This window comes from Puma concolor, chromosome B3 (assembly GCF_028749965.1).
Source record: "Puma concolor isolate L17-30 chromosome B3, mPumCon1.1.hap2, whole genome shotgun sequence".
Lineage (NCBI taxonomy): Eukaryota > Metazoa > Chordata > Mammalia > Carnivora > Felidae > Puma > Puma concolor.
The window spans coordinates 100,254,194-100,279,639 of record NC_141672.1 but is presented as its reverse complement, the minus strand read 5'-3'; the positions used below and the strand labels follow the sequence as shown (position 1 = coordinate 100,279,639).

Genomic DNA, 25,446 nt, shown 5'->3' with positions numbered 1-25,446 from the left:
TCGTGTTTTTAAATGAACAAGAAAATAAAGGAAATATAGCCATGGATTCCATAAACCCATAACATCAACTGTTCTTTGAAGCCACAGTGTGAATGCAAGAGCATTTAGTGGTCACTCAAAAGAAGAATATTTTTGAGTCCATTCAGCTGCTATCATTGAGCTTTAGTATAGGCTCTTAGAGCTACAATACTGTTTACAAAGCCCTTGTTAACACTGTGTGAATACAGTGAGTACAGTGTTTTATGGAACTCCATAGGCCTCAGATAAAAACACTTCTATGCTTGCTTGGTTGTTCTTTTGGACAGGCTTAGGACACAGAAGCTCAGTGGCCTTGCAAATCAGAAGATGAACTCAATTTAGAAATTACTGATAATGGGCTACAGTTAACTTTAAATTCATGCAAATTAATTACCAGTAAATGAATTACAAAATTGAAACCGTCTTTGTAGCATGCAATTTTGAGTTGTGTGATTTCTTTTCCTAACACCTCTTGAAGACATTGCCTAGAAGATAGAGCTAATTAAAAATGCAAATTTTCTCATTTTAGTGTTGATACAATATATATTTCACAAAACTTGGTTTAATGACATGAGATTGCTATCTATACCAATGTAATTGTCATGTCTTGTTTCGTAAAATTTTCATAATAAAGTTTACCCATCCTAATTGTGGAAGTTAGGTTTATTTTCCATTATTGTTAAAATTTAAAAATTAGTGTATATTTTTTCAAAGCACATACTCTGTATCAGATCCTGTACTGGGAACAGAGAATGTGAGCATTAAGATGGCAGCCTGCTTCTAAAGCATTTAGGCTGAGCATGAAGGACCTATCAGCATTCATAGGAAAATGTGCTAATAGACAAAATTGAGGTATAATCAGAGTGTTCTAGAAGCACAAAGGATAAATGGCTAATTTTTACCATATGATGGAGAGTGGTTTGCCTAGTAAAGAATGGAGGAAAATCACTCCAATTACAGGAAGTTACAGTGTACAAAAAAGAAGATTAAAGAAGTAGCCTCATTGGTGGTTTTATGGCTAAAACAGGGGTTACATAGGTAGGAGGTGTAGAGACTGAAGCCATAGAGTTAAACAGGACCCATGTTTTAAGAGTCCTGTGTACCCTAATAATTGATTTGGTCTTTGTCCTACAACACAAGCAATGAGGAACCATCAAAAGTTTTTAAATGAGAATAGAACATGGCTTGTTTTATTTTATTTTATTTTTTTTTTCAACGTTTATTTATTTTTGGGACAGAGAGAGACAGAGCATGAACGGGGGAGGGGCAGAGAGAGAGGGAGACACAGAATCGGAAACAGGCTCCAGGCTCTGAGCCATCAGCCCAGAGCCTGACGCGGGGCTCGAACTCCCGGACCGCGAGATCGTGACCTGGCTGAAGTCGGACGCTTAACCGACTGCGCCACCCAGGCGCCCCAAACATGGCTTGTTTTAGAAAGCTAAATGGTAATGACAGTGTTGGGGATGGGTGTAGAAAATGCAGTGAGTAAGGGCCAGAAGACAATATGATGGTTGTTGAAATAATCTACGATGGTGAGAATGTGAGCTAAAGCAGTATTTTATTGGACATAAGGCAGACTGAAGTTGTTTTGGATGTAGAACAGTTAGGACTTAACTGGTTACCTATGGCTACCTATGGCTACCTATGGCCTGATGGGAGGACTTCAGATACAGTAGTGACACCTAAGGGGTCTATGAAAAGATATTCAGCATCATTGGCCTTTAGGGAAATAAATGAAAATTTAACAATTTAAACTATAATAAGCTACCACTACATGCCTATTAAAATGACTGAAAAATGTTTAAATGCCAAAACTGCCAATAACAAGTGCTGACATGGATGCAGGATGCCTGGAAGTCCTATGCATTATTGAAGGAAGGCAAAATGGTACAGCCACTCTGGAAAACAGTTTAGTACCTTTTTTTTAAGTGAAGTATGTCTGTGTCATACGACTCAGAAGTCCCATCCTACGTCTTTCCTCTAGAAACATGAAAATGTATGTTCACACTAAAACCTATACACAAGTGTGTAGCTCCATTACACCCCAAATACTGGAAACAATCAATGTCCTTCAATGGGTGAATGGATAAACAAGCTGCAGTATATTCATACAATTGAAATATGCAGCAATAAAAAGCAATGAACTATATTGCTGCTTGCAGGATTTGTGGGTGAATCTCAATGGCATTATACTGAGTGAAAGAGGCCAGTCTCAAAAGGTTGTAGTCTGCATGGTTGCCTTTATATGACATCTTTGAAAAGTCAGAATTAGATTAGTGATTGCTATAGAGTAGAGTTAAGGGCAGGATTTAACTACAAAGGGGAACCACAAAAGGGTTTCTTGATGTGTTGGAATTCTGTATCCAAATTGTGGTGGAGATTAACAAATCTGTACATCTGTTAAGTAAAACTGTACACCAAAAAAGGTCAGCTTAAGTGTATATACATTTAGAAATTAAAATAGAAGCCTGGGTTTTGAGATCAGATGGCCAGAATTTGAGTCCTAGCTCCCCACCCACCAGGAATGTGATCATGGTGAAGTCACTCTGCGTTCATGATCCTCAATTTGCTGTAAATGTCTAGGATGTTGGGGATTAAATGTGCTAGTGTATGTGGAACCCTCAGCACATTTTATTGGTACAGACTAGGTGCTCAGTAACTAGTAGCTCTTTATAAATATGATTAAGGAGAGGAATAGGTTGGAATGATTCCCAAGAGCTCTGGGTGGATGGAACTTTAATTGGAGTAGGGCTTTCAGGATTAAGACCAGGTTTGGGGAAGTGGGAGATACTGAGTCGAGTTTCGATCATGTTGAGTTGAGGTTAGTATACTACTATAGCAGCTTAATATATGTTTAGATTTCAGAAGATCTGAAATGGGGAATCAGTGTACAGCTGGAATTAAGGCTGCATACTGATGCAGTCCTGCTCCAAGAGACCTGGCATCTTTCTGGCTTTAGCTACCTTGAAAGAAACTGAGAAAAAAACTTAAGCAGAAGAAACCTCTGTCAGCATAGCTATAAAGCAAAGGACGTTAGGTCATTTTCAGGAAAGTGAGGTACCCAACAAATCTCATTGAAATTTCTCTTACTATGTGAAACTTTGAACATTCTCATTTTCTGTGTTAATCACTTTGAGTGCAGTCCTCTTTAAAAATCACCTTCCTAGACCTTGGGAAACTGAAATTCTTTGTATAGTTTCCATATAGATAAGGTCATACTTAGAATCTTAATTTGGTGCAGTTCTAAACATTTATCAGTTTCTCTTACTTGCCACAAAAAAAAAAATAGAGAGGAATTTTAAATAAGAAAGAAGCAAAGAAGATCAGGTAAATCATTGCTGCTGTGTCATGGGAGAAGTATAGTTGGCAAATTCTAAACTCAATCTTGTAACAAATTACAGAAGATATTTTACACTGCAGTAGCACTACTACCATAATTTGCATTTGCCCCTTAAATTCGGAGGATGGTGAAAAGCATTAAAATGACAGTGCCTCCTGAAAGAATCAGTGCCTTATATTCTTTTGTTGTATATTGTACTGTATCAGAATTGTAGTGATGGCATCCTATGGGACGTTATACCAAACAATTTTATTTCTCACTTTAGAAAGATCATTTTGGAGAGAGAGAGATGGAAGGCTGCAATAAATGCCTTCATTTTCTTAAATTTTTTTTACCATCTTTAAAGAAATAATAAAGTTCCATATCAAACCCCTAAAAATAATTGAGAAAAGAATGTTGATGAATTTTCCTGGGCTTTTATATTCTTAGTCTTGAATAGTCATCAGCTTTCCAAAATGCTCTAAAACATGTACACTCTGTGAAAAACATCTGTCTTGTTTTTAAATGCAGTGTAATTTGTGAACAAAACTGATAAACAGCTACTCCCCCCACCCTTTATTTTTTAAGATAAAGCCAAGTTGTTTTTTTTTTCCCCCCAAGAACGAAATGCATGTAGGTTTGAAGTTGTTTTACTGCTTTAGCAGCTGTGTGGCAAGTTTTCTAGCAGACAATGGAGGTGGGGAGGGGGGCTCTGTTACATCTGGTTTCTCTTTGTAGAATGCCTGAAAAGTTGATATTTAGTGGATTCTTGAGAAAGCAGTTTATCTGTAGAAGAGGAACTTTTTTAGTACCTAAATTAGCTTGCTCTGATTAATATGCATTTGTTTTGTTTTCCTGCTTTAAAAAGAGAAAGAAAGAAAAGAGTAAAGAAAATCATCTAGCCTAAAACTACATAGCACAGATAACCTTATGACCTTTGGCTCTGGGTAAAGATTTACAGTACTTGCGGACCTCGTTCACATGCCTGACTGAAAAGAGCCCTAAAGTAAGGCTCCTGTGGAGATGGAGAAAATAAGCAGGATAAGGAAGTTCCATTATTTCAAGTGGCAGTGTGTTGTTTTATTTTTACTAGTCTATAAAGTGAAATACCATTCGTGATGTGTTTCCAGTTTTGAGTCTCATGTCATTTAAGTTTGGGGTCTGATGTTAGAATAGTTTGAGTCAGGGATGCCCTGGGCAAAGCATCCTTCTTCGTCTCCTTTTCTACCCAGCAAAGATCCCTGCCTGTTGACTCCCTTAAATTAAATTTCCATTTGAAATATCTGTCCTTTAAGGAAAGCGAAACAGCAGAAGACTTTCTTTTTTTTAAAGGTACTATCAAAATATGGATGAGAATGAGAATCAGTAGTTGTTTTGCTCTTATATGTTAAGTTTTTCTTCAGATACAAAGTATAAAAAGTCCCTGAGAACAAAATTAGTCCCACTCTTTGTCTCCAGAAAAAGAAATTTTAGTTTGGTTCCTTTTGCTAAGACATTTGAAGAAACCTTAATAATTTACTATCTAAAGACTTTGACATCTGTTTAATGGTTTTTAACTAGAAACTTTATACTGAATCTTTATGTATCTTTCTTGTAAAATATCCCATTGTTCTCTACAACACTTTGTATTTATGTTTTGAAGCTTCTTTATTAAACTGATTTACTGTTTTATTTCCTGTTTCCTTTCAATATGTGCTGGTAAAACCTCATTAAAATGGTGACAAATAAAAGCAGTTTCCTTGGTCTTAGGAAGATACTCCTAGCCATTGATCAGCTCTTGATTGTTTTATAGGCCAGAACTTTCAAATGGTGTTTTTTGAATGAAGGAAAAACTTCACTACGCTTTCTATTCTATTTTTAAGAATCTGTAAACATGGCAAAAAGTTTGACGTGAATTACGAACAATTTTCCTTATAGAACGGAAAACTCTTGTAGAAAATTAAATCAATACTGTCCATTAATCATACTGTTTGTCAGCCCTCAGACCACTGTGGAAGTTTCTGGTGAATGTAAAAAGTCTTTAAATGTGTGAGGTCCTTAAAGATCTAAGTAAGTTAAAGGAGAAGAGGTTTTTTAAATACTACCATTAGCACATGAAAGAAACTTCAGGGTGGATAGAAAAAAAAAATTAGTTGTAAAGCTGTAATTGTACTTGTTGGTTTTGTTTTGTTTTTGTTTTAAGCCTGTTCTTTAAAAAAAAAAAAAAACTTAATGCAAATAAAATTTTAAGCTTTGTACTAATTACACACTCCATAAGGTAGATGGGAGCTGTAAGACAGGCCATTACAGGAGGAAATATTTTGGTAGCTTATCCTTTAAAAATATTTGCATGTGTTTATTTCATAACATGCATAGTATATCAGGACAGTAATACATGTATATGTTATAAATAAAGGTATATATGTTATAAATATGCATGCTAGAAAAATATTTTACTGTTGGAAGGTGAAATAAAAAGATTTGGAGACCACTGTTCTAACTTACTGCATCAGGTATTTCTAAGTAACTACCCAGTTATAAAGCTATACAGTCTAGAAGAGGAAATAGCCAAATCACCACAGAAATCATAATTACAAGCTTTAGTAAGCGCTGTGATGGAAAAGCATAGGGAGTTATAAGACCATGTTATAGCGGACACTAAATAGCATGAGGGTGGAGGTTAGGGTAGATTTCCCTGACAAACTGATGTTTCATTGGTATCTGAAGGATAACAGTTTAACTGGGTGAAGGACCCTGATGGGATAATGAAAGAATTAAAGAAGGCATAGCATAAATGATAGTCATGGACTAAATCATCAGAAGAGGCTAAATACTGGAGTATCTTACTATCTAAAGAATCTGATTTATCAGTTGATTTGGATAAGCTGGTGTGATAACATAATGCTGGTAGAGTTTATTGAAATTTTACATATTTTTCTACTCTTTATAAATATTTCTTTTCAAATATCTTAAAATATTTGAAATCTTGAAAGACTTTGGGTAACATCCCAGACAACGTAGGCTCCCCTACATAAGTGGAGGCCTCTTGCATTAGCCAAGATAACGGACTCCACTGATCTTTACCTTGGTTTAATATAGAGACTAGAACTCTTGCTTCAGCTGAAGGTTAAAATGGCATCTTAGCTTTCTCGGCATGCCAAGATGTTAATGATAAGAAGCCTGTGCAGACTGTAGGCAGCACAGTTTGCCTGATTACCACAGTGTATGCATCTCTCTGGGAGATAGTATAAATATATCTATCTAGAGTCATTATTTCACACACCTGATCGTAGCCAAAAGGCCGAGAAGCAATGAGTCATCATTTCAGATGTATGTATCTCCTGTATCTTTTTTGAAGAAAGATTTGGAGTGACTCAGTACAGAAACACAAAATTCAACTAAATAAAAAAACGAATCGGTGACATAAGGCTACGTGTTTGTAAGGGTTTGGGATTAAGCAACATTCATAGTAGTAAAAGTGTAAATTGATTCACAACTTTTTAGGCATGACTGAGTAACACTAAAGGAGGGGGCTGTAATATGCATACTCTTAAAAGAGTAATTCCGTTAGTATACACCTATCATGATAAAATAATAATGAACATGCACAAACATTTAACCATGAGGATGTTTGGGGCACCTGGGTGGCTCCTTCAATTGAATGTCTGACTTTGGCACAGGTCATGATCTCATAGTCCGTGAGTTCAAGCCCCATGTCAGGCTCTGTGCTGACAGCTCAGAGCCTGGAGCCTGCCTCAGATTCTGTGTCTCCCTCTGTCTCTCTGCCCCTCCCTCTCTCACTCTGTCTCTCTCTGTCTCTCAAAAAATAAACGTTAAAAAAAAATTTACCGTGAGGATGTTCACTGCAGGGTCATTTGTAATTGCTATAAGCTGGATAAAACCTAAATGTTCAGCTACAGAGGTTTAATAAGATAAACTGTGGTACATCCATACAGTTTGGATAAATGTGGGTATTTAAAGGAATATTTTAGAAGAATATTTAATAACATGAATATTTGTTCACAGTATATTAAGTGGAAAAAGCAGGCTGTAAATAAAAAAAATATTTTGTATGTGTGTATATGAATAGAAAGGGGAATGAAAATAACATACAACCTAATGTTAAAAGTGCTATCTGGGTTCTGGTATTAGGATATTTTATTTTTATTTCCTCTTTTCTGCTTGTCTGAGTTTTATAAATTTTCTGTAACAAATATTTGATCCTAATGAGAAAAAAACAGTATTTTTTTAATTGACTATACCTACGTGAATCAGTTGGAGCAAAGGTAAGTAAAAGTTGGAAAACTGATGAAACCAGGATATTGGCTTCTTTATTGCATGCCATAAGGTCCTGTACAGTTGCTAGAAATGCAACTGTAAGTTTAGCTGTGAGCTTCCTGGCAACCAAAACAAACCACAAAGACTGCTAGCTATGGGGCATAGAATATTTTAATTATTAGAAGAAAATTGTAATAGGGGCACCTGGGTGGCTCAGTTGGTTAGGTGTCCGACTTCAGCTCAGATCATGATCTCACAGTTGGTGAGTTCGAGCCCCGCATCGGGCTCTGTGCTGACAGCTCAGAGCCTGGAGCCTGTTTCAGAGAAAATTGTAATAGGGGTGCCTGGGTGGCTAGTTGGTTAAGTGACTTCAGCTTAGATCATGATCTCACAGTTGGTGAGTTCAAGCCCCACATCAGGCTCTATGCTGACAGGCTGTGCCTGGGGCCTGTTTCAGATTCTGTCTCCCTCTCTCTGCCCCTCCTCTGCTCAGCCTTGCTTGCTTGCTCACTCTGTCTGTTTCCTTCAAACATGAATAAACATTAAAACAAAATTTTTGATAAAAAGAAATAATAATATATTAATTACATTCCCAAAATGCAGTATTTCCAGAAAAACTCTATATACTCAAATTGTTGGAGATTCTCTATGAATCTGTATCGAAACCATATAACTTATGCTTGACAAGGGCCTAACATAATAAGGAAAGAAGATTCCTGTGGCTTCTAGCATCATTTGACAAGTTATAGGGTTTTGAATGATCTAGAGATATTAGTGGAGGAAACAATTAAAATAATTTTTTTGAACTTTCACCTTTCTCCATCTGGATGGCCAATTAGGGTGGTTTTAGTGTGTTTCCCTTTCTTGAATACATTCCCATTCTTTTCATAAAATGACCTTTTGTCTCAGAAGAAAACTCTTGGCAGATGGGCCTCAATTCTGACTCCACAAAACTATAGATACTACGTTTCAAACCTCTGGAAACTTTAAGAAGTAAGGAGACACTTGTTCTCATTTTGCTAATGCACATTTCTGTTCTGAGAAATTACAGGGATTGTATTAATTATATTCTCTTTCCCACGTTGACTCGCTGACACACTTGTGTGGCCCTGGTTCATTGTATGCTTTATTCCCATGCTGTGTGCATATTACAAATTGGCAGTTCATTGTGACTCATTGAGAATTTTTTTTTAGAAAAGAAATCTGCATTTGCATTACTTACATAGAAAGTATCAGATATTTCTAGGGGTTGTGGGAGGGGGGATGGGCTAAATGGGTAAGGGGCATTAAGGAATCTACTCCTGAAATCATGGTTGCACTATATGCTAACTACATGGGTGTAAATTAAAATACTAATAAAAAAAACCCAATTACCCATAAAAAAATAAATGAATAAGCTTTTTTGTTTTATAAAAAAAAATCAGATATTTCTAGAAATCTTTCAAGAATCTTCAAAATATGTGCTTTTCTCTTTTTATTGTCCTAATAAAAAGCCATAATCTAACTGATGTAGTAGTCTTACCAAAAAAAAACGTTGAGTCTGAATCTAATCATGAGGAAACAAATAGATAAACCCTGTTTGTGAGATATTCTCCAAAACATCTACACTGGATTCTGCAAAAGAGTCGTTGTTAGGAAAGGTAGGAAAAGGATAGCAGCGATTCTGGATGAAGGAGATAATGACATGCGGTATGTGACTCTCAGTTGTGTTGGTGGGAAGGGAGCATTTTAAAGAACACTTTGGAAGCAATTGGGGAAATTCAAAAATGAGTTCTATATTAGATTAAATCGTGTTATTGTTAAATTAGGTGGACCTAATAATGGTACTATGGTTATGTAGGAGAGAATGTCCTTGCCCTCAGGAGAAGCATGTCCAAGTATTTAGGTGTGAAGTATGATGGCTCAACAAAAGAAAATGTGTGTGTTCACTTACTTGCACATGCAAGTAAGAGAATAATAAAGCATATCATCAAAATGTTTAAAAAATAATTTAAAAGGTAAAACATGCCCAGTATTGTTTTTAATCTTTAATCAGTTTCTCCAAATTAGGGATGTGTTTACCATGACTATGCACATGGTTAAAACAATAGATATTGTTTGAAATAACAGATATTAAGTATAAGAAACCTTGGATCTTCTGTTCAATGTTTTATTTATCAGAAAATCCTTTTGATTTAACTCTGTATGCTCAGTTGTTTGAGATTCTCTATTATATGTGTTGAAAACCATTTTAAGATACAGTGAATACTTTCCAGTACCTCAGTGATCTTCAGTGTCTTAATACCTGAAAGATTTAAGGCTTATATAAAATTTGAGTAGGCTGTTTATAGGCAATTAACATGGTAATGACCTACACCTGCTTGTATCAAAAAACTCCCAGAATTCCCTTATCTGCTAACATTAACATTGATTTCAGAGTGATACATTCAGCAAAGTTTAAATAAATTGTTGTAACAGTGCTTCTTGTGAATTCTAAAGGAGGCATACATAAATAACAATTGTGTTTTATCACTATGATTGATGAGGCCGATACTTCGCTGGCTTGCATTTCCCACTTGAGAAGAAATTTAAGATTGGTTTCAAGCTGTCTACCTGCATCCTTCCCATCTTGTAAGCATGCTTTTTACTGCTGAGGGCTGAGATTTGGAGGAATGGTTATCAAACCACAGATGTTTTTGCAATGAAACTGTGCACCTCCGACCAAGTCGCCGTGGTTCAGGAGATGATAGATGGTATTTTCATGTTGCCTCACAAAAGGGTCAAAATGGCATGGCGAGCCCATGACAGTGAAACAGAGAAATGTTAGTCCTGGAAGGAAATTTATTTCGTGGCTTCAGGGGAAGTTTGGTTGTCATGAATAGGCTCTCTCTGTCAGTCTATAAAAATATTGTTTGTAAGGCAGTAATGTATGTGAGACAGACAGCGTGAGTGTGCTGGCAGACAGAGCAGCTACTTAAACAAATGCCAAGCCGACTACAGTATCAGAAGTCAAGTACTTGGATGTTTTTAGTATAAGAATTGCTCGGGATAGAAATAGCAACATGATTAAAGGAATTTGTTTCATTTTCTTAAGTAAACTTTATTTGTAAATTTTACAGCCCCTTAAGTTGTCCTAGGAGGCTGCATCTACTCTACCATTCTAAGACATTTTCATCTTATATTTATAAATTCTTATAATCAGCAATTACTGCTTTTTATTCATTAAAAATTTTTTTTAATTTTTTTAAAAATGTAAGCTCTCTGCCCAATGTGGGGCTTGAACTCACAACCCAAAAGGTGCATGCTCCAACTGAGCCAGGCAGGAGCCCCCCCATTTTATTCATTTTTAAGTTATTCAGGACTTAAAGGACCAGCCTCATTAGTACTGTTCACATAAAGCTATCATAAATTTGGGGACCGTGAAGCCGCTGCTCTTTTGAAGTGTTCCTTTTTCTCCTCCCCACCCCAAAGGAAGTATCAACCATTGACATCATTCCATTAATTGATGATGTGGTGGCTTTGCTGTCTCATCTTGCAAAATTGGACCAATGAGGTGCCTTTCTTCTGCAGGGATTCATAAAGGGAAAGGGGTATCATAAGAAAAGAACATAAAAGATCAAAAACCGTGTTTGTGGGAGATTCATTTTTCAGGGTTTGGATGTAAATCAGCAACGTTCATGGCAACATTCAGGTAGGAATCTTCAGCACCAAGTATTTCTTATCCAGACAGCCTCAAGTAATGCATTTGTCAAAAATGAAAAATAGTTGTTACAAGAAGTCTTGAAAGCCTGATAGATGTATAAAAATGAAATCGCATGTTCAGAAAATAACATGAACAAAATATTAGTGAACAAAGTATGATCGAAAAAGCCATTTGCTTCTGGATTTTGCAAAACAATCCCAGTCTTTGGGGAGCGGGGGGGAGGTTTTTAAAATAGAGATTATCAATAGGGTATACTTATTTTGGTAGGAAACGGATTCTCAAATGTCATGTACAAAGAACTTTCTTCTAAATTATCCTACACTCAGTAGGAGAGGGGATGTTTTCACTGGGAGTGAGAGGTGTTATTTGTCTTAAGGCCCTTCAGGGGGGCAGAACAAAAGGCACTGAGTCATTTCAGGTTTAGACAAATACTCTACCATCAGCTTCCACAGAAAGGTGTTACCCAGAACATGCAGGGTAGGTTGGAGAGTGGGGGAGTGCCCACTCCATCTGCTGTTGTGTCATTTTACACTCAAATATTCTGTATTATCACAGGGCAGACTTACAACATTTCAGCATAGTGAGCATAATAAAACTCCTTTAAATTTATAATGTGATAGGAAAAATGTTTATCATTAACAATGCCTTACAGAGATTCAGTTTATAAACAAAAGGAGGATGAAATTTTAATCAAGGCTTAAAGTAAAATTTATAGTTGTTTTTTTTTAGCTGAAAACCTCTGTTTTTAAATCAGCGTATAGCACCCTCCTGTCAGGCATTGTTTTAACCATCACGAATTAACTTTTTCCATGAATTAACTTTGATGACAGAAGACAAAGAATTCCCGCTTGAAAGAGGCCTGCTCATCTCATGTCCCTAGGGTTTCTCCCTCAGTTTCTCGGATGGGAGAAACATGTACAAACCTAACAACGTTTGGATAACTTGAAGGCGAATCACATTGTTCACATGTGATTTGTGTTTTTGTTACTGTGCGTTTAAACATCACATTTTAAAGCAGAGTATTTCACTCTGCTTTCCTTTCCCACCCATCCCCCTTAGCATTTTTCCTGCTCCTCTGCTGCTGGACCAGACTTGGGCTGGCCCCAGATCCTGTGTCAGAGGCCACGACCCAGGTGTCACAGCAGTCATACTGTTGGCCTCTTCTCTGAATAATTATATGGGGGGTATTGTGTTGGAGGGACAGGCTTGGGGGCAGTGCAGTCACCCTGGCTAGCCAGACCAAGGGGCTCTCCAGTCAGACCACAGGGGAACAATGGCCCTGAAAAGGCCTGCACAAAACCTTGTAACACAAAAGATTAAATTAAAAATGTACATCGGGCCAGACACTAGGCTTCATCCTTCAGAATTTCACCTTTGTCACTTATTCTGAGCATTTCCTAATTCAACATTTCCAGACTTCACATGCAGTGACTTTACATCAGCAAATTTTCAGATTGCTGCTTACCTCTGCATATATAGTCTAATTTATTTGATACACTTTTTTAAATACTCTGAAGCCATCTTAAGTGTGACACGTTGTGGCTAACATAAGCAAAGCTTTCTTTAGTGGTATTTTACGTAAATCATTTAAGGTAGTGCATGGCAATGTTTAAAATAATGCTTTGTATTTTCCTAAGACATTGTATCAAATGTGTTCCACGTCTAACTTGAGCCAAGTGACAGGGACTGTCCCAAAGTAGATGAAGTTGTTTTATCTTCCTTTGGTCTCAGGAAAATTATTTTCCCCACCACCTGATCAGATTTCCCTGGAAGAATGGGGAATAAAATTCATTAAGTCTTACTCATATTTGAAATTTAGAAATGATGTCAGAGGTGTATTTATTCATGTCAGGTAAACGTTTTTTCATGGTCCTGACCTCAGGTGTTCACTTCATTTATCTACCCTGGACTTGTCCACTCTGGCCTGGCTCTTCTGAAGGCTTCTGGAACCTCACCAACACAACAGCTCAAGCAAACAGGCCTGGTTTTCATGACGCCAACACTCTCTCCTTCTGTTGGTCCACAGCTAAATACTTTGTAAATAATGGTTTTCTATTATGCATTTTCCAGGAGACCAGACTTCTGGAAATGTTAGTGTTAGAGCAAAACACTAAAGTTTGAATTGATGTCTGTCAGTTTTACTGTCTGAGTTTACCTTCCATCAGAGAACACTTGGCCTCCATAGTGTTTGGAAGAAGGTATGGTGTGGAAACTTCCTAAGTGAGTCTGTTGATTTTTACCTGTTGTACTTAGAGAAGTTTAAGGACAGAACAATGATCAAAATCTGGTAAGACTGGAATTCTTAAATGTTTTCTCCTTAAAGTTAATTTATTCTTTAATATTGACAACTCTTGATTATTCTGTTTTCTGTGTATTTGGCTAATTTGAATATATATTAATATCACCCACCCAATCCGGGCCTACTTCAAAGATCACCTAAAACCCAGAAGTGAGTCACAAAAAAGGTTTAAGTCATGAAGCCACTCAGTAAGAAACGATGCCATTTGTCAGAATGTGTTCTCTTAATTTACACATGTTCCGACATGTTTTGCTATCTGGCTTCTCAAACATTAGTGATTATAGGGCCCCTGGCTTTTCAGAAAATAGGCCCAAAAGCAGAATTGGAGCTGAAGGTCAACAAAAATAAGTTAAAAACAAACCAACCAACCACTCTTTGCTATGGAAGCTATAGTAATTGATGCTAATAAGGATGATTTTGAAGAATCAAAACAAGTTTTGGTTATTTCTAACATACTAAAGGATCTGGGAAGTTTGAAATACATTTTTGGATATTCTGTATAGAAGAGTGGTTAATTTTGAAATGACAATTGAAATTTACTTATATAGAAGGTATCCTTGTCTATAAAAAAAATTCTTAATATATAGGGCTGTTATAAGATCATTTAAGATAATACATATAAAGTACTGTTTTATTATTACCAAAGAAATTCATATTTATTATTGAGCAGGTAGAAATATAAGAACCAGAATAACTAAAAATTCTGCTACCACATAGAGCTAGATACCACTGTAAACATTTTTATTTTCAGAAGATACTTCAGTATCTGATGATACTGCATATCAGAAGATAATGCATTTTTATTTACATTCTGCTTTTTATTGCTGTGCCTCCAGCGTCCCACCGCTTCTTTTCTGCTACCCCCTCAACCCCACCCCTTCCTGATGAATTTACTCTGTTAAACGACATAAATACCAGATATCACTTTTACCCTCAGTGACTTCTCTATAGCACTGGACATTGCCAACCAATCTTCTTCTCATAACTCCTGTGATATTATACCTTCCGGGTTTTCCTCATGACTTCTTAACACCACTTCCTATCTCACACCTAGGTTTCTAGTCCCTGCTGTCTCTTCTCTCCTTGGTACCCCGTCCTCTGTGTACATGACTGCTGAATGTCGTTCTCCATCCTTACCACTTGGCTCCAGCCTACACCCCTGGTCACCTCCACTTGGTTCCTCTGGCATCTCTGGTTCGGCATGTCATTGGCTCCTCCAAGCATATCTTCTTCTATTTCTGTTGGTCAACACAGGCTGGAAACTTGGGAGCTTTCAGACTCCTTCTCGTTAATCCCTTCTTTCAACAATTCCATTTAGTCAAGCCATCTTGTGTGTATGTATAACAAAATCCACAATGGCTAGCCTGGCTCTCAAAGCTCTCTGAGATCTACCCTTAGCCTAACTATTCTACATGACTTTCACTCATGCACCCTTCATTGAACTCTTCCCCATTACTCATCCCTGATCCACATGTTCCTGTCCCTGAGCCTTTGCTTATATTCTATCCTTGGCCTTTCTCTCTTCTTCCCTGTGCTTACTATAAAAATTAAATTGTCCTCACATGCACTTCTTCAGTGAAGCCTCCCTCTCCTAAAAAAAAAAAATAAAAAAAAAATAAAAATAAAAACTACCAGTAACCTCTCCTTCTTTTGAATTCCCTTAGAGCTTTAACAGGTCTCTTTGTAGCAGTTTTTCCTGTCTTGCATAATTATTTGTACCTTTGTCTTAGCTCCCCTAACACACTGCTATGGAAACAAATCTGAAACAAACTGATTATTTTAATTTGCTAATCTTAAAGATGAGGAAACAGAGGGGCGGCTGGGTGGCTTAGTCGGTTGAGTGTCCAACTTCGGCTCAGGTCATGATCTTGCAGTTCCTGAGTTCAAGCCCTGCTATGCTAACAGTTCAGAGCCTGGAGCCTGCTTCAGATTCTGTGTCTCCCTCTCTCTCTGTCCCTCCCTCACTTGCACTCTGTCTCTCTCTCTCTCTCTCAAAAGTAAATAAACATTAAAAAAAAAAAAAAAAAAAAGATGAGGATACCAAGTTCCAGGAGACTGCCTTTGAAGCCACACAGCTACAAAATCGAAGATTAAAATCCAAATCCCCTAATTCTCAAACCAGCCCTCTCCTCTACATTTATTTATTTATTACTGAAAAGTATCTCCTAAGTGCCAGACATTTTAAAAAGCTTTTTACAAATATAAACCCATTCAATTTCCATTTTACAGATGAGGAAACTCAATTCAAACCCAAGTAGTCTGGTTCCAAAGTCTGTACCTTTAATCACTATGCCAGCCTGCCCTTCTCCCTGAGAGGGAGCAGGGATTTGGAGTTATGTGTTGCTGATAATAATTATTTTATTACTATTAATGTTTTCATCAGTATAACATTATTGTTATACATTGGCACTCTTGTAAAAACTTTGTGAATAAATTTATTTCCTCTTCCTAACAGCCTCGAGAGGTAGATTGTGTTATTGTCATCATAGCTATGTTACAGGTGATTTTAACCAAGATACAAAGAGAAATTAACTTCCCCCAGGTTGCACAGTAGTGACCAAGTTAGAATTGGAATCCAGGCAGCCTGGGCCTGACAGCACAGACCGTCAGGATTGTGCTAGACTGTATCTTAGCTTCCAAGTAGCGTTGAGTCATTAGGAAAGTTGTCTTCTGTTTGTCTCAGCATCCTTCTCTATAGAGGTCGGGTGACAAAAGCAATAACCTAGCTCACAGGGTTTTATAAACTCCATGTGAAATATTCATATATATGACAAATACTAATCCAAGGCACCCTTTTTTCTTTTCATTGCCTTTCATTTCATGCAGGCCTTCACTTGGTGAAACTTAAGCAACAGCCGTATATCATGCATACCTGTTTTGAATTGCTCGTTCATAGTTTTAGCTGGTACCTGAATGGCTCCCACCTTCGCTAGCTGGATGAGTGGGGGCCATCACTCTCCATATAGGCACATAGATGCCATCTAGTGTTAGAGAAGAGAAATGCAAGTTATTCAGGTAAAGCACTGGAAGACCTGAGTTTTTTGTTGTTTTGTGGTCTTTGGGAACATGTATGCAATGAAAATTGGGTATATTATAGCACAGTTTTTGAAGGTTACTTAAGATGTCTAAAGATACTATTAATGTGCAATTATTGTTAAATCATATGGTTTTAGAATGGATTTTAGGTCCTTGATCAGTACATCTTTAAAAGATTTTGGCATTATGGCAAATCTCATTTTATTGAACTTTTTTTCTTGCTCTGAGTTGTAGTCATTGAGGGTAATAAATACCTAATTGTTAAAACTGGTTATAATTAACTGAATTTGTTGTCTCCATCTGCTTGCTGTTCGTAATGCTAGTCCTCAAACTTCCATATTTCCATTTCATAAAACAATCTGTTCTTCCATTAGGGAAGAAATCTATTACGTTGTTTCCCAAAGAATTTATATCATCAGGTAGTTTCTTTGTTAGCAGATGAGAGAGTATTAAATTAACATGAAAGTTGTGGGTGAAGGTGGTTTTGAAACTGAGAGTGTTATATACCATGTGACATGGTTGCCAAAACAGCAAGAATTATTAGTGACCATAAACACAGAAAATAACTCTTTCAATCATAAATACATGTCAGACACATACTTGGAGCCTTTTCCTGCTGCCCAAACCAGGGAATATTAATGAGGGCAGAGAATAGTTGGAGCTCAGCATTAGTATTTGCTAACAGCTAATTTACTGACATTCTGGATTCTCGACCATGCTTGTATATTTATTTACCTTCACAAAGGTGATTCCCAAGTTTAAGTGCACCACATTCTTGGTAGAATCTTTTCTGCTCTCCTGGGCAACTTTCCTCATTATTATAACAACAATAATATTGGACGTTTACTAATTATAGGAACTGTACAGAGTTTTTAATAGGCATAATTTCATTTGGGACTCTTAAAATCCCTGTAAGGGATTATATCTCTGTTTTCCAAATGAAAATAACAAGGCTTAGCAAACTAAAAAATATGCTCAAGACTGTATAGTTAGTAAATAATACATACAGAATATTCATTTGCCAGTCTATACTCTGGTAGACTGAAATTAAAAACAATTAAAATGGCTTCTTAATCCTTGAGTCTTCGTATAGTGCCTGACTTTGAGTAGGTACTTGGTAAATGTTTGTTTGATACCTGTGACCAGACTTCTGGTTCTGACGCCTCCTGATGTGAAACACACCAGGGTGGAAGGGTTGGTAGTGAGAATGAATCAGAAAGGAAAGAAGGTGAGGCAAGTCCTAGAGCCAGAGGAGAAAAGAGAAGGGGTGTAGCCATAACAATGTTTTAGGAAGGAGATCTTCATTTTTCTGCCAAAGGTTGACTTTGTAATAAAAGGTACAAGTTATTCTGGCTGGGACCATGGTCATGTTAACTTAAGCTGACACTCACTAGAGATTAGTGTTAATTTGAGCTTTCTTTCTTCATCTTTCATCTCTATATATTGCTAAATCTTTAAGCAAGGTTAACCATAAATCCAAGTACTACCTATCTGAGCCATCACTCCTGAGACCATTAAGAATTAACTCTCATGAGTGGTTTTTATGCCCCTTGTGTTGAGTTTTGAAGCAAATGGGACCAACTCTCTCCCTTTCTCCTTTTTCCCTCACTGGGTTTTGGGAAGGCCTGTACTATTCTTTGTGGCTGCTCTTCCTGACTCTGCTGTTTTCCCCCTAAACCACATATAGCCTAAGTCTGCTGAGTCTCATGTAACCAAGCACCACATATGTGGCAATGATTGACTCGAGAAGGGCCGTTAGCAGGCCTTGGAAACTGGTTCTCTGTGTCATTTCAGCGTTGATCCTGGGTCTCTGCTCTGTCCTTTATGCAATGGAGGGTCTTTTCAGAACTGTAGAGTTTGAGTACTTGTGCTACTTATGCTAAGGTATATTACTTATGCATTTAACTATATTTAATAAGTTGGTCCTAACAGATGTTTTGTGTTTTTTTTTTTTTTACTTTAATTTTGTTATCATTGTGTAGGTGTCCTCTGTTTTCTTTCTTAGCTGATAACTCTATGGCCTGATAATGTTCATCTTGACATTATTATTTGAGGGCTCTGGTTCCCTGGGTCCATGACATCAAATTTCTAACAAATGATGCATAAAAATGGGCCATGTTGTTCCAGGGTCTCTGGATTAACAAACCAAAATTATGTAGCGACTAGATTTTGAGGTTGGAGTCCTATTTCTTAAAGCCTTACAGGAGCACATGGCAAATGCACATGGCCCACTGCTCAGTATGGTCCCCAACCTGTCACTTTTATTTTTTTAAATGAGATTCTTTGAAAAGCATAAAGAGTTGATCAGATGTGAACAAACATTAAATGGATTTTCTCTCTCAGATTTTTTTTTTCCACATAGTATGTCTTCTGTTCTAATTTTTTCCGCTAAAACCGTTTGCAAAATTATCCTGGATCTTGTACTTTTGTGTGTGTGGATACAAAGGAATCTCATGCACCTGATGTGGTTGGTTTGCTAGTCTAATAACTTGCCTTTTCCTGATCTCATGGAAACGAGCAGGGGAAGGAACCCAGCACTGAGATGGTTGTTCTGGTGACTTGGTGATTTCCAGATGGGCACCAGAAGACTGCTCCTCCTTATGCTGGCTGGTTATAAAGTCTCTGCTGAGTGGGTCGTACAGGTGCTGGGTGTGTTCAGGGAGCAATTCTTTTCTTTCATTTTCTCAGGATACACAGGCCTCTTCTGTCTGATCAACAAGAAAAGGTGAATTTGGGGTTTAGAATTTAATGTAGACAGCTTGTTTTTTTAAAGAGGAAAAAGGGAAAATGAAATCAATTTTAGGACTAAAAATAACCATTGAAGAGAAATATTCATGAAGTGTTGATTGATTGCACAATGGAAAAAAAGATTAATTTCTCCACCCAGACTCATAACCCTCATCAAAATCAGCTTTTTGTGGGGCCCCTGGATAGCTCACTTGGTTAAGCGTCTGACTCTTGGTTGTGGCTCAGGTAATCTTATGGTTCGTGAGTTTGAGCCCCACATCGGGCTCTGAGCTGACAGTGCAGAGCCTGCTTGGGATTCTCTGTCTCTCTCATTCTCTCTCAAAAATAAATAAATATTTGAAAAAAATTAGCTTTCTGTAAGAGCTGGCCATATCCATGTCTGGCTTCTTGAGAATGTGAGCTCCTTTAGTCAAACTCTGTCTCATCCATCCTTCCTTTTCAGTATTTCCTAATTCCTGGCATCATGTCCCACTCCCAGGAGACTTTCCTAAAGATACTCTTCTGATTGAGTAGAGACAATAAATATGTTTGAAGAACTAGACTGCAGAGAGCCAAATGAATTCCATTTGTACCCCTTCAGAGGGAGTATTGGTAAGATGACACTCAGGATTCAGTTGACTAAGGAGTTTAGCAGTATATTAGGAGGAAGGAAAGAACACAGATTAAAATTAAGTAGCCACTAATCTGAACAGAAATCTTTGAATCTTAGAATTTTAGTGCTAAATGTTGGAAATCATTGAGTAATGAAATCCAAATATATTTCTGTGTTTTCTGCAATTATTTTATAAAATGGTTTAAAATATTTCTATTTTAAAACTCATTCTAAGGAGACAGACTTACCTGTTATGACAAAAGTCCATGTATTTGTGTAAATTTAAAGGACCCTATATGTTCTTGGTCATAGAAATATCTTAGTTTAGCTTTGTGTAACCCTGGACATCTAGTCAATACCTTGGTACCATGGTTTATAGAATGGGAATAACATATATATTATAGAATTTTGTTGTACTCAAATGAGATAATGTCTCAAAAAGCATTTTTTTAGTATAATCAAATATTAGTCTTCCTACTTTTTAATAAATATAGAAATGTTCTAAGTTGTATAAATTGTTCTCCTTTTAATGCATTTTAATATTAAATATTAGAATATATCAGTTTTTAAATGTACAAACTCTTAAATTATTTTGAAAATTTTAATAAACTTTACATTTTATTTTTGGATTTTTAAATGTTTAAATTCACTCTACAGTTATTTTTATCCGTTTAGTCTAAGTTTTTCCACATTGGAGATATGTATATAAAGGATGATTTTTCCCTTATGAAATGTAGAATGTATTTCTGTGTTTATTATAATTTAGACAAGTATTACATAGGAATACATTAAAATTAGGAATATAACTACTATATGTTCTAGCAGTCCTACTTCTGGATATATATCAAAAGGAAATGAAATCAGTATCTTGGAAGAGGTAGCTGCACCCCTATGTTCACTGCAGCATTTTTCACAGTAGCCAAAATATAAAAACAACCTATATGTCTTCTGACAGGTGAATGCATAAAGAAAACATGGCATATGTACACAATGGAATATTATTCAGCCTTAAAAAAAAAAAGAAGAAAATTCTGCCATTTGCACAATATGAACGAACCTAGAGGATATTATGCATAGTGAAATACACCAGACACAGAAAGACAATTACTGTATGATTTCACTAATGTGCAGAATCCAAAACAGTTGAGCCCATAGAAGCAGGGAGTAGAATGGTGATTGCCAGGGGCTCAGGGGTGGGGGACATGTGTAGATGTTGCTCAAGGGTGCAAAGTTTCACTTATGTAAGGTGAATAAGTTCTAGAGATCTTAAGTACTATCATGGCATGGGGACTATAATAGCTTTCAATACTGTATTACATACTTGAGATTTACTAAAAGTGTAGATCTTGTTTTCAATATACAAACACACACAAAATGGTAACTATGTGAGATGATAGCTATGTTTATGAGTTCAATTGTAGTAGTCACTTCACAATGTATACATATGTCAAGCATCACCTTGTATACCTTAAATATATACAACTTCTATTTGTTAACTGTACCTCAACAAAGCTGGGGGAGAAAAATACAGTATTTCTCAATAGTGTTTATTTTTGTCCCAAGTAAGTATTCTATAATTAAATGTTATAATAAACAGTCATACTGAAATATATTTGTATCATTAAACTTCTTGAGTATGTTCTAAAATGTATCACTTAAAATGTATAACCATTTATATCCTCAAAAACCTGAAATTTTTTTTTTGTTTTTGTGTGCATGGGATGGAATTTGGTTTTCATATTGTGACTGTGAATGAACACCAGTAGAGGGAGCTCCAGCTCTTCTTTCTTGGTGAATTTAGGGGTCAGCTTGAAAATCAGATTCTGGAAAGGGCACACATTGAGATAAATAATGCATGGTTATGAAAATTTTTAAAGGTATCAAGGGATGACGATTATATTTCTTCTTACCTTTGAGGGGAAATAGTCTCACTTTGATTTCCATGCTTTCAAGTTAGCCAACCTCAAGTAACTAAACAAAAAACTTCTGTCATGTAACCTCTTATAAGTGATCCATCAGGTTGCCTTTTAGAATCAAGAATCTGTCTCTGGTCAGTTGAGGAGGAGGAGGAGGAGGAGGAAGAGTAATGGTGGTAATGTTACTATCTGAAATGAGGTTAAGTAAAATTTTAAATAACTAATAGTCACACTAGCAAGGTCATACTAAGGTGAATTGCTGAGTCACTATATAGGATAGGGAAAGGAAAAAAAACATCTCAAACTGCGAGGCATTCAGAAGATTTTTAAGCCAAAATCTAGAAAGGTTCTAGAACCTTTGGTGATATCTAGAAGGCTGGACCAAATTATTACCTGTCAGTTTCTTTATAGACCCCAGAAGAAAATACCACGTGAGGCTACTGGCTTACAACAACATAGAAGATGGCTATCAGGCAGACCAGACAGTCAGCACTCCAGGATGCGTGTGTAAGTAAGAGTTATGGTAGCACATTTTAACTCTTGCATGGTTCACAGTCTTTTTTCTCCTCTTCCTTCTGTAGATTTAAGTCTCATTACTAGTTGAAATCGTTGGTGGTCTTATATCTTCCATGGTGCCTAACATAGTTATCTTCAGCAAATACCTGCTCAAAATAAATATTTAAGTGAGATGTATTTAATTATAAGAACCTATTTTACTTTTGCAAGCAAAAGACCATTAGAAATTTAACTGGGAAAAATAACCCTGAATACCTTCTGCTTTAACCTTGAGGCTAATACTTTCTTCCAATTTCTGTTCAGTTTTACTTGTGCTAAGACCTGTTAGGGCTTATTGCTACTAAAGAGGGTTTGGTTTTAATTTTAAGTCCATAGCTGGCCTTCTGGATGTTTCAAGCTGGTAGTTTGACTTCTCAGTGCTTCTGTTTTACAATCTAAGTATTGATAATATTTGATTCCTTCTCTAACTCATGGAAGAGTTGCTGAGAATTAAATGATACACCTCTAGGTGTATCTATGAACCACTTTAGTGGAAGAAAGACTTACAGCCAACTTATATTGTGGGGAGTTATGATTTTATCATTTTGCCACTTTCTATAGTAATATCATGCCATGCAGTAAAGTAACATTGTCTTTTTCAATAGCTGTTCGTGATCGCATGGTTCCTCCTCCACCACCACCCCACCATCTCTATGCGAAGGCTAACACCTCATCTTCCATCTTCCTGCACTGGAGGAGGCCTGCATTCACCACTGCACAAATAATTAACTACACCATCCGCTGTAACCCTGTCGGCCTGCAGAACGCTTCTTTGGTTCTATACCTTCAAACGTATGTAGCTTCTATTAATAGTGTTTTTCTTTGCTCTTTTCCCCACTCATACTTGTTTGTTACCATCTTCGGCCAGCTTAAGCTTTACCTGAAAGCACTTGTCTCAGGACTTCCCTTACTTATAAAATGGCTGGGAGTTTTGCATCTTTATCATATCGAGTTCTGAAAACTGTATCTTTTGACAGTTTCTGTAAATGATTTTTTGTTGTTGTTTCCCCAGCCTCATGCAGTAAGATTAGATGAGAAGCTAGTATTACTTTCAAGTGGCTAAAGTTAGCATAGTTAAAGGAAGAAACAAAAGACCATTTTTATGCTAGCATCAAAAAATAAAACGAGTATTCTGTTTTCTTGGTTATAGTTAGAAAGATGCCCATCATTATGATTTAAAAGAATGATTTGATGGGGCGCCTGATTGGCTCAGTTGGTTAAGTGTATGACTCGGTTTCAGCTTAGGTCATGATCTCAATGTTCGTGGGATGGAGCCCCACCTCAGGGGCTGCCTGCACAGAGCTTGTTTGGGATTCTCTCTCTGCCCTTCCCCCCCCCGCCCCAGCCACCTGCCCCTCCCTACCCCCCCCACTCATGCTTGCTCTCTCTCTCTCAAAATAAATAAACTTTAAAAAAAGAATGATTTGACTTGTAGTATTTCAGAGGAAATCATTTTGTATTGGGACGTTTCTATACTGCTAATTTCCTAGTTTCCTTTCAGAGAGGCAACTTGTAGGCTAATTTATATAGGATAATACCAAATGTAGTATTTTAATAGTCAAATGAGATTGCTCTTTTAGGCTAAAAAATTGTTTTAGAGAAAATGAGGTGATAAATAAGAACAGTATGCTTTACCTATATTGACTGGAAATACTGATAATCTTTTAGAAACAATGCACTACCAGCATTAACAACTTCATTGCTCGTTATTATAGATCAGAAACTCACATGTTAGTTCAGGGTCTAGAACCCAACACCAAATATGAATTTGCTGTACGATTGCATGTGGATCAGCTTTCCAGTCCCTGGAGCCCTGTTGTCTACCATTCTACGCTTCCAGAAGGTAAAACAGTTATCTAAATGTGTAAAAATATATATGTGTCGCTTTAAAAAAGATACTACCCTTGTTGCCACCTTGGTTGACCTGTATGCATTTGTTTTGTTTCTTAACTTTTGAAATTTATTTTTTTTTATTATATATTTTTTTAAAAGTTCCTCTTACCGCATGTACTGCACAAGTAGATGGGCTTAAGTCTAGCCCCTCTCTTTAGGGAACATTAAATTTTCTAAAATCAGGTGTGCTATTCAAGACTGCACCCAAATAATTAAAAATGGAAGGAAATAGCGTATTTAATGATGTTAGGAGCCCACATTAGAGCAAATGTAAGTGGTAGGTTATGTGCACAGTGTGGTGAATGTGATCCCTGACTGAGCACCATTTCTGTAGCTTACCTGTGCCTCTTGCTGAAGTATTTCATGTCTGTGGGACTGCATTTCCTTTTCTGTAGGATGAAGGTAAAGGAATGGATGATCTATATAAGGACCATTGCGGCTCTGTTCTAATTATGCTGAGAGAAACAAAGGAAGGACATTTACTCCAGTGAACATAGGGCCTGTTTACTGTGGTTTTGGCTGTATTCCCATATGTGATGTGGTACCAAAACCCAGCTCTTCATACTTTTAGTTCATATTAAACTGGGGTCACCTAAAATCCCAAGACTTTACTGCTTTCCCAGATATAAATCATTAGTCTAAAGTCTGCCCTGTAAACTCACTGATTCACAACTTTTTGGAGAATAACTAAATATTTTGGTCTCAGAATTATTTCCTTCAGTGGCTTCCTGGATCAGCTAAATATATATTCTGTACATTTTAGTAATAAATGTAGTTTAAATTCAATACCTAAATGGGGTATGAGACTCAATATTTAATGGGCAGTTGCTACTGGTGGAATTGTAAACTTTTCTAGTTATCAGTTTGGCAAAACAATATCAAAAGTCCTAAACATGCTTACACCCTCTGATTCAGTAATTCCTCATCTAGGAATCTACCATATCCTTTTTCATGATGTTTTAAACATTATAAAAATGAAATTACCTCTCAGAAAAAGAAGAAAAAAAATAGTATTTTACCCTTATCACTAGTGATCTGTAATAGCTGTGATTCTGAGATTTTTTTATAGTGGTTTCTAGTTTTTCTAACTCTTTTCCATGACTGTGCATCTATTAACTGGGTATTTGAGTG

At 36.7% G+C, this 25,446-nt stretch overlaps 1 protein-coding gene across 2 annotated transcripts in view; it reads left to right on the top strand.

Annotated features, from left to right (window-relative positions):
* Window positions 1-25,446, top strand: part of PRTG (protogenin) — a 134,399-nt gene that overhangs the window by 90,356 nt on the left and 18,597 nt on the right. For both annotated transcript variants that reach the window (XM_086710750.1, XM_086710749.1), the window contains exons 12-14: window positions 22,279-22,374; window positions 23,028-23,214; window positions 24,138-24,265. In XM_086710750.1, the coding sequence (XP_086566876.1) occupies window positions 22,279-22,374; window positions 23,028-23,214; window positions 24,138-24,265 (411 nt within the window). The remainder of the gene's footprint in view (window positions 1-22,278; window positions 22,375-23,027; window positions 23,215-24,137; window positions 24,266-25,446) is intronic.